This window comes from Hoplias malabaricus, chromosome 16, assembly GCF_029633855.1.
Source record: "Hoplias malabaricus isolate fHopMal1 chromosome 16, fHopMal1.hap1, whole genome shotgun sequence".
Classification (NCBI taxonomy): Eukaryota; Metazoa; Chordata; class Actinopteri; order Characiformes; family Erythrinidae; genus Hoplias; species Hoplias malabaricus.
The window spans coordinates 5,704,811-5,715,079 of record NC_089815.1 but is presented as its reverse complement, the minus strand read 5'-3'; the positions used below and the strand labels follow the sequence as shown (position 1 = coordinate 5,715,079).

The 10,269-nt window shown below is 40.8% G+C and overlaps 1 protein-coding gene across 1 annotated transcript; it reads right to left on the bottom strand.

Moving 5' to 3' along the window:
• Window positions 1–6,655: 6,655 nt before the first annotated feature.
• Window positions 6,656–9,195, bottom strand: LOC136672282 (beta-1,3-galactosyltransferase 1-like). Its single transcript, XM_066648273.1, has 2 exons — window positions 9,095–9,195; window positions 6,656–8,273 (listed from the first exon to the last, which is right to left on the bottom strand). Exons 1-2 carry the CDS (start codon window positions 9,124–9,126, stop codon window positions 7,145–7,147), a joined length of 1,161 nt encoding a protein of 386 aa, XP_066504370.1. The 5' UTR covers window positions 9,127–9,195; the 3' UTR covers window positions 6,656–7,144.
• Between the last annotated feature and the right edge of the window lie 1,074 nt (window positions 9,196–10,269).

Genomic DNA, 10,269 nt, shown 5'->3' with positions numbered 1-10,269 from the left:
AGAAAAAGTGTGAACCTGTGAACCAGTTTACATCATGTTTTGCTGAAGTTGTTTCATGGTGGACATAAGTGTACTTCCAGTTGCCAGTTGCACAATAGGTAGAGGAAGACTATGAATATGAAACGGATTCCAGGGTCAGATTGCATATATCTGCTGTTTTGCATAATGTCTCCCAGCAATTCAGGAAGACATATGATAAAATGGAGAGTAAATGTCACTACTGTGGTAAAGAGATAAACTGAGAAAGGAAATGCAAATTAAAGCATTTACATTCCTGAAAAACTGCTAATTCAAGCAGGTAACACTTTATCACCTGAGCTGGGAGGGCAACTCCTTGTGCTTACTAAACAAGCCACTCAAACTCAGAATCATTCATTTATTCGTTGTCTATAACTACTTATCCAGTTCAGGGTCGTGGTGGGTCTGGAACCTACCTGAAGGGGTCGCCAGGCCTTCACAGGGCAATACTCATACACACCTATGGACATTTTTGAGTCACCAATCCACCTACCAACGTGTGTATTTCAGTCAACGTGTGACAGTCACAGTCACCCAGAGCGGGACTTGAACCCACAACCTCCAGGTCCCTGGAGCTGTGTGACTGCAACACTACCTGCTGCGCCACTGTGACGCCCTACTCAGAATTAGGAGCCTTTAAACCGATTATGTCCACTGTGAGAGCTTATTTATATCGGGTTACACATGAGCAAGACAAAAAACTCTATGTGAAAGTTGTTGTAAACGATCAGGAATGTGATTATATGGTAGACTCAGGAGCACAAGCTACAATAATGCCTACACCTATGGCTAAAGCTCTTAGTTTACCTTTAATCAGTACATCTCCCTCAAGGACTGCATAACAGTCCAACACTTTATCATCAGGCATTAGGGTGGCATTTGGCAGAAGTGGTTTAGTGCAATATATAGATGATATCTTGCTTGCATCACCTAATATGGATGTGCACACTACTGAAATGTTAGCATTACTACACATCTTTAATCACATGGGCATAAAGCTAACATGGCTAAAGCACAATTAGCTTTACCTTCGGTCCAGTTTTTAGGTCAGTTGGTAAAAACAGGGCAACAGTCTATTCTTCCTGATCGTACTGATGCTGTGCTCAACTTTCAACAATTAAAGGACATTGTGTTTTTTTCATGGGTTTGTGAAATTACTGTTGCCCATGGATAGAGAATTATATCCAAATATCCCAGCCATTGTATGATTTGCTGAAGGGATCTTCCAAAGATACAGACAGGGTTCAGTTTACAGACAGAGCTGATATTACCTTTAAGGAGCTGAGGTATGCTCTAACTTCTGCACCTGCTCTAGGTCATTCATTATCTGTAACCCTTATCCAATTCAGGGTCGCGGTGGGTCCAGAGCCTACCTGGAATCATTGGGCGCAAGGCGGGAATACACCCTGGAGGGGGCGCAAGTCCTTCAGAGGACAACACATTCACACCTACGGACACTTTGGAGTCGCCAATCCAACCTACCATGTGTTTTTTGGACTGTGGGAGTAAACCGGAGCACCCGGAGGAAACCCACGCGGACATGGGGAGAACACACCAACTCCTCACAGACAGTCACCAGGAGCAGGTATCGAACCCACAACCTCCAGGTCCCTGGAGCTGTGTGACTGCGACACTACCTGCTGCGCCACCGTGCCGCCCTGCTCTAGGTTATGTACAACTCAAACAACCGTTTACTCTTTATGTTCATGAACATGATGGTTTCATGAGTGCTTGTCTAATGCAGGACCACGGTGGTCAGTAACGTGCTGTATATTATTATTCAGCTAAGCTAGATGTTAATGTCACTGATTTTGGTCCATATTTACATGCTGTTCAAGCTACATCTGTTTGTGTAATCACAGTTACTGCCCAGAGAAGGGGTAACGGGCTTGCTGCTCTTACAGCTCCTAATATTCGCCTCCAAAGGGCATTTATCACAAACACCGCCTTCAGACATTTCTGAGTTTCCTTTAGAAAATCCTGACATGATTCTGATTTGTAATGATTCTGCCCAGGTTCTGAATGGATGCAGACAGACCGGGTGGGCTATATGTTCACCTTATGCAGTGGTAGCACAGGGCCGTTTGCCCGACCTTTCTCAGCTCAAGCTGATGAATTAGCCCTTACTAAGGCTTGCATATTGATAGCGATCATAAATCAAATGTGCAAAATGAGAATCTTTAGAATCTGCCTCAGAGGCAGCAGAGCATTCTGCAGCTTCTTCAGAGGCACAAGCCGCATTATCCTCCAATCAAGTAAAACAAAATACTGATTTTTTTTTGCATCACTTTAATCAAAGTATAAAACAGAACTAAGTGTACAGTATGCTGCACATTTATTTTCCAAAGGTCATATCTGACAGTCAGAGCAGGCACATTACAAGTGTCTAGGTGGAGCCTCATCTCTTTATGGTGTGGTGAAATCTCTGCCCAATGCATTTGAATGAAATCATCCCTGCTTGTGAGCTAGTAACCAAGCTAGCGTTAGCAGGTACTGCACTTAGAAACATAAGTGAAATGTACATATATATATATATACGCTACTGGGATTAAAGGATTGTTGCAGACAGTGTAGACACTTTTTCTTTCTGATCTAGCATAATATTTCTCTTTTCAAAAGCTGATTCTTCATCTTCCAAACAAATCATGATGGATATAAACATATCCCAGTCATATTTGTTCTGAGTCAAATGTCATTTTCCATAGCATTTATCCATCCATCATCTGTAACCGCTTATCCAATTCAGGGTCACAGAGGGTACAAAACCTACCTGGAATCATTGGGCAGAAGGTGGGAATACACCCTGGAGGGGGCACCAGTCCTTCACAGGGCAACACACATACACTCACGAACACTTTAGAGTCACCAATCCACCTACCAACGTGTTTTTGGACCATGGGAGGAAACCGGAGCACCCGGAGGAAACCCACGCAGACACAGGGAGAACACACCACACTCCTCACAGACAGTCACCTGGAGGAACCCCACGCAGACACAGGGAAAACACACCACACCCCTCACAGACAGTCACCCGGAGGAAACCCACGTAGACACAGGGAGAACACACCACACCCCTCACAGACAGTCAAACCGAGGAAACCCACACAGACACAGGGAGAACACACCACACCCCTCACAGACAGTCACCCGGAGCGGGAATCGAACCCAGAACCTCCAGGTCCCTGGAGCTGTGTGACTGCGACACTACCTGCCGCACCACCATGCCGCACTCTATAGCATTTATAATTTATATAATTAAGTTCATTATTCTTGTTGATACCAAATATATATGATAAACTCATATATATATTTGAGGAGACAAAGAAAAAAGGAAATGTAAGAAAATACTACCAGCTTGTTATTGTATTTGAATTGCATTTGATTAAATGATTATGGCAGGGAGCGGCACAGTCACACAGCTCCAGGTACCTCGAGGTTGTGGGTTCAAGTCCCGCTCCCGGGTGACTGTCTGTGAGGAGTGTGGTGTGTTCTCCCTGTGTCTGCATGGGTTTCCTCCGGGTGCTCCGGTTTCCTCCCACGGCCCAAAAACACAGGTGGGTGGATTGGCGACTCAAAAGTGTCCGTAGGTGTGAATGTGAATGTGTGTGTTGCCCGGTGAAGGACTGGCAGCCCCTCCATGGTGTGTTCCTGCCTTGCGCCCAAAGTTATCCTGAACTAGATAAACGCTTATAGACAATAAATAAATGATTCTGAGTATGAGAAGTTGGTTTTGAGTAAATGAATGAATGAATTATGGCAGGCTAAATTCATGGCAGAAGCAGAAATCCTTTTATTTGATTCAGACGTAATATTACAGCTTTTTCCCTTTTTAAATGAGACAAATTAAAAAGAACCATAAAACATTCAAACAGAGTACTCTAACACTTTTTAAAATGATGTATAAACCAAATGCAAAATTTCGTTATTTTAAAAAAGCTAAATAAACAGATACCATTGCTGCACTGTGATGATTCCATAGGGTTGCACTGGACTTCAAAATAAGACTCAGAAATAACGAAATATTTTGCCCTTGGATGCCGTCACCTGAGTATGATTCCACACTGCATTTCCACATCTTTTTAACTTAATGTTTTTATTGCAAAGTTCAGTATGTTTGCAATAGGTTACAGATTAGATTACTGGAATATTCCTGGACCGTTTCTTCATAGGAAGTTTAAGCATTTAATTAGAAGAAAAGGTTTATTTACTCCTTCATGTTCCATTGAATATACATCGGACTTGGCCAACATCAGTGTCAGAGAAAAGTAAGCTTCTATATAAATATAACTTGTCATCTTACAATATCCAGTAGCAGGCTTTGGAAGTACGTTTCAGAATAGAAAAAAATGTCAGTGCAGTAATCTGGGCTTCAAGTTGAGAGGCATGACAGTCTTTTTAAATGTTAAAATATGAAACAAAAGAAAAGATTGAAAACCAACCTACATAACTGTGAAAATCCAAACAAACTTAAATGTTAATATCTCTATATATACATCTACATATGAACAAAATTCAAGTAAATTTGTCTGATCACCAGCAAACGTCCGAACACCAGCTAAAATTTGTCAGAACAAATACCCAGCAAAGTAGAGTAGAAAGTATGCCAGTGTTGGTTTGGTTTGGAGGGTCACACAGATTTACGACAGTGCACAGACACAAGATGATGTATATGGCTTATGTTGCTTATTGCTAGAACATGCCTATGTTTTACAACTACATTCTCAGTCGCAGTGCAAATAATATTATATTATTCTTTATTTAAAAAATAAATAATTAATTTTATTGGTTTACCAGTTACTGCACGTTTTAAAATATATTTATTCATTTATATTTTAACCATTTTGACTGGAAATTGTGTAACTAAATGGTGGTCTTCAGTGCTCTCTCTCTCTATAAACATATATATAAACATATATATATATATATATATATATATATATATTATATATATATATATAAATAAACTTAGCATAAATAGTAAGGACATTTGTGTTTGGTAGATTATTTCTTTGTTGTAACAATGCATCTTGGCAATAAATCTTATACCGCTGGAAAACCTGTTAATCCATCCATTATCTGTAACTGCTTATCCAATTTTAGGGTCGCGGGGGGTCCAGAGCCTACCTGGAATCATTGGGCGCAAGGTGGGAATACACCCTGGAGGGGGCGCCAGTCCTTCACAGGGCAACACAGACACACACACATTCACTCACACATCCACACCTACGGACACTTTCGAGACGCCAATCCACCTGCAACGTGTGTTTTTGGACTGTGGGAGGAAACCGGAGCACCCGGAGGAAACCCACGCGGACACGGGGAGAACACACCAAACTCCTCACAGACAGTCACCCGGAGCGGGAGTCGAACCCACAACCTCCAGGTCCCTGGAGCTGTGTGACTGCGACACTACCTGCTGCGCCACGTGCCGCCCAAAACCTGTTAATTTCCCTTTTAAATGGTGTCACATTTGTAAGGATATATATGTGAATGAGCAGGTTATAAATCCTCAGCTTTGGTCACAACGGTTGAAAGAAAAGTTAACATTTTGCATACATTTGTTTTCTCTGATTTGAATAATTTTGCATATGCAAAAATGAAAAACACAGACTAACAAACAGGTCAATCTTTGTTGACAGTGGAACATTCGGAGCTGCTCACACACTCAAAGTAAAATGAATGATGTTTAGATATTATCTAAATTGTGTATAAGTATCAAGTATCATTGGGAGAAGCAGTTGCAAATCTAGGCAAACTCTGGGTGTGAACATTTGCAATGTTCAGACACTGAATCATTGTAGTATTTACCTGAGAGCCACACTAAATACTGTACACTTCTTGGAGTGAAAAATTGACTAGCCACTTAGATACACCTTCTGATTGTCCATTTCATCAGTTCCACTTACAATTTTAATTCTGCAATTACAGATTACCCATCTGTTTCTAAGTGGAGATGACATCATTTGCATAGTGTGCCATAATTCTGTTATCAAACTGATGAATGATGATTTCAGAAATCACAGCTGTGGTAAACATTACATTACATACAAACTACATTTTTCCTCCAAATGTGGCCAGATCCTGTGAATCAGGAGGTCATTATAAAGCCTCTTGTAAACTACAGGCAGACTAATACGACTGCATTTTGAACCGACTTTGTAGGACAGGTGACCTCACCATCATTCACCCCATATATTTGTTGCTGTCCAAAGAAAAACCATTACTTTAATTTTTGTTGATTTTTTAGTTTACATTATTTAAAAATGTTGAAAATAGCAGCTGTCCGTCAAATAGTGTGAAAAGTCCACGATAAACGGACCAGTATAAATATTACCTTTTTATATCTATAATATACAAATAAAATATTTTTCCACTGATTTCCACTGAAAGTTAAGAAGGCTTTTTTCGGGTTCCTGTAAAGTTACTATTTTGGAGATAAATATTTTTCTAAATAGATTTGCTTTGTCTGTAGTGGTCTACTGCTTGAGTAGCTTGCTTTCACAGAAAGTAATTTGTGTACACAGTAATCTTACATGTAGCAAATGTATTTATTTGGATAATTTTAGACACATGTATTTTGACCGTGTCTTGACCTTCAACAAATCCAGTGGGACTTGGAAGGAATGGGGGGGGGGGGTATATGAGTAGGGCAAAGCATAATGACTTTCACAACAGGACATGGTGCAGATTTATGATTAAGTTTAAGTTTTCACAAGCAGTAGGTCGTTATTTTAATTAGGGTATGAAACCATTACAGAATGACCCATGCTGCTAGAGGTCATCTCTGATAATCGGTGTGCGGATAGGATGAGGGATCTGATAATATGGACAATGAGATACAATGTGTACCCAATAATTTGGACAGTGAGTCTTTGGCATTTTGCACTCCCTGTCTGTAACATCCTAGAAACAAAAATCTCGAAACAAAAAACATGTAAAAATCATCTGACATTATCCATAAGGAAGGATTTGTAAACAACATTTCATGGTAAGATCTGTAGAATCTTCAATAAAAATCCTATGACATGTTTTCATGCTGTTTTTTTTTTCTATCTGGAAGAATTCTGAAGCTTTGTTCACTGAGCAGCACTTATTCCCTTTCTCTAAGTCAGTCATCTACTGCTGGCTACTGACAAGGTGGATCCGGTTTCTTTAGATCCTTCCAAAAGTTTACTTGATCTTCTATGCCATTGGTCAGTGCTGCAATGAGTTTTGAGAAACGACAGCGATCATAAGGAGCATGAGAGGAACTGAACAGGCTGTTATGTGAATAACTATAGGATATTCCTACATGCTTCAGTATCAGTCCTATGTTCACATCTTCGATATAGGCATGTTTGACACTTTTGGAGCCATTGATAAGCTTTTCTGGAAGGTCTAAGGAGAAGACATAGCCTAAGCCCATAGCGTAGGTTGGGTAATAGTCATCGGTGAAGACTTCTTTTGGGAAGTACCATTTTGATTGTGGGTTTCTATTCACTTTGGCATTTATGGCCACATGTCCTGTAATGTAGTTCTGTCTGGGGGCTTTAAGGAGCAAGTTGATCAAATTTTCCAGATTAAGGAAAATGTCAGAGTCAATCTTCATGCCATAAGAGGCATTTCGGCAATGAGAAGCCAGCCATTCCATGATGATCATGGTTTTGATGGTAAGGTTGTTGTAACTGTCCAGGAAATCGCTCTGTATGATGTCATGGTTTTCCTCACTTTCTTGCAACAACTTCTGCTGTTGCTCTTCTCTGCCTTCAGAACCAGACTGACCAAGAACGAAGAAATGTCTCACCACCTTATCCTTGACCACCTTCTCAGAACCCCAGGTGTCTCGGATCACGTCCCGGGCCTCCCTGTTGCTTGGCGCCACAGGTACCATCAGAACCAGGAAGGGGTCATCTTGCTGGCATATATCCGGTTCATTTATTATGTACTGATAGCTGCAAGGATAAGCCACATGGTATTTTGTCTCAGCAGTGCATTGCTCTACTGTCGTCGTTGTTGTTGTTGATGTTGTTGTTGTTGCAGGGGCTTCAGTAGTTAAGTCATTTTTCACTGGCTCAGTAGGTGTAATGGGAAAGGATGCAGGTGAAGTTGTCCTTGTGTTGGTTGTTTTGTATATTTTGTCGATTGTGGTCCAGATATCCGGGGCTTCTGAGTAATTAATATAGTAGAAAATCAGGAGTGTTAAAACCAGCAACAGGAGGAAGCAAATGCGGGGACGGTATCGGCAATGCTCAGATCGTCCTGGCAGCTTTTCCAGACTAAAAACAAAATACAAAACACAAATTAGTAGTAAAAAAAGTCCACTCAACAATCTGCATCATAAAATCCAGGGCATGTAATGTCATTGGTGTAAAGGTCAATAGGACCCCTCTTGTGGAGCACTCCCTACATGGGAATGTTTGTGAGGCATAGTAACGCTTAGATTACAATTTCCCACTGTATGTGAGTGAGTTACAAGCCAGTTTAATAAACTGTTGTGTGTCTACAACCCCAATTCCAAAAAGGTTTGGTCAAATGTTCATAAATGCAATATGCAATGACTTGGAAATCTCATAGACCCATGTTTTCAACACAAAAGAAAACATAGTACATTTTAGATGTCGAAAGTTTCTTATTGATAAAAATAACTCAGAACTTTATGGCAGCAACACATATCAAAAAAGTTGGGACGCTGACTACAATAGGCTGGAAAGTAAGTAAGTGGTATTTATAAATAGAAAACAGCCAGAGGAGCAATTCGCAGTCATCATGACTGGGTATAAAAGGAGCATTTTGGACAAGGAGTGTCTGTCACAAGCAAAGATTGGTTAAGGTTCACCAATCTGTGAAAAACATTTAAAAAAATTATGTAACAATTTTAGAAAAATGCTTAATGTAAAATTGTGCATTTTATGGTGGTACTGGGCTGCATTAATGCCTATGGCATGGTGGGCTTACACATCTGTAAAAGGCATTAACAGCTGAACAGTATATATATGGGTTTAGAACAATATGTACTCCCATCCAGACAACGTCACTTTCAGGGAAAGTTTAGCATATTTCAGCAAGATAGTGCTACACCACATACTGCATTCCAGACCTTTCATTAGTAGAAAACATTTGGTCCATCATGAAATGAAAAAAAAAATCAGCAGAGACAACCCAGGACTGTTGAGTAGTTGGAATACTACATGAGACAAAAAAGGGAGAACAGTTCTTGTCACGCAGGGTTTGGTCAAGTGATCAAGGACAAGGAGTAGGATAGAGGTAAGTGCAGAAGACTCAGTTTAAAAAAAATCAGAGACAAGGACATAAAACAGGACTTGGAGACTAAACAAGGGTACTAAACACACTGAGCAAAATGCAATACAAAAACATTGAAACAAACATTAAACAAAGTGAGGAGCTAAACAAGGAACAGGCAACTTAAACACACTGGACAGAAAAAAGGGGCTAAAGACTAAACAGAGAACCTAAACACTGAACAGAGACTAAACACAGCTAAACAGACAGCTAAATAGAACACAGCAGGAATCAGAAACAAGGACAGGGAAGCACAAACATACACCTGACACTAGAAACACAAGGGAAAGGTATCACATGACTGGGGAACAAGCAGGAAGGGACAAGACAGGGGGAACAGTCACACTGTTAAATACAAAACTATGTACATTACATAACTCCCCCACAAGATAGGACTAGAGACAGGAAATGGAGCTGGGGACATGACGGGACCGGAAAACAGGAGACTGACAAAGGGGAGTAACAGGAGACGACACATGAATGGAAACAGACGACTGGACCTGGGACATGACAGGAGCAGGAACATGTGACTGAACTGAGGACAAGACAGGGAGCTGGACATTGGACGGGAACATAGACTGAAATGGAGACAAGACGGGACTGGGAACAGGACGCAAGACACCGGACTGGACAGGGGCCTAGAGACTACACAGAGAAGCTAAACACTGAACATAGAACCTAAACACACTGGACAGAAAAGGCGGCTAAAGACAAAACAAAGAAGCTAAACACTGAACAGAGAGCAAAGTAGAACACAACAGAAATCAGAACCAAGTAAAAGAAGCACAGACCACAAACATACACAATAACCCACATCCAGGAAACACAGACATGGACTATAAGACAACTCAAACAAGAAACACCTGGACACTAATTAAGACATGTGACACTAGAAACACAAAGGAAGTGTATCACATGACCAGGGAACAAGCAGGAAGCAGACACAAGACGGGAAACAGTCACATGACACGG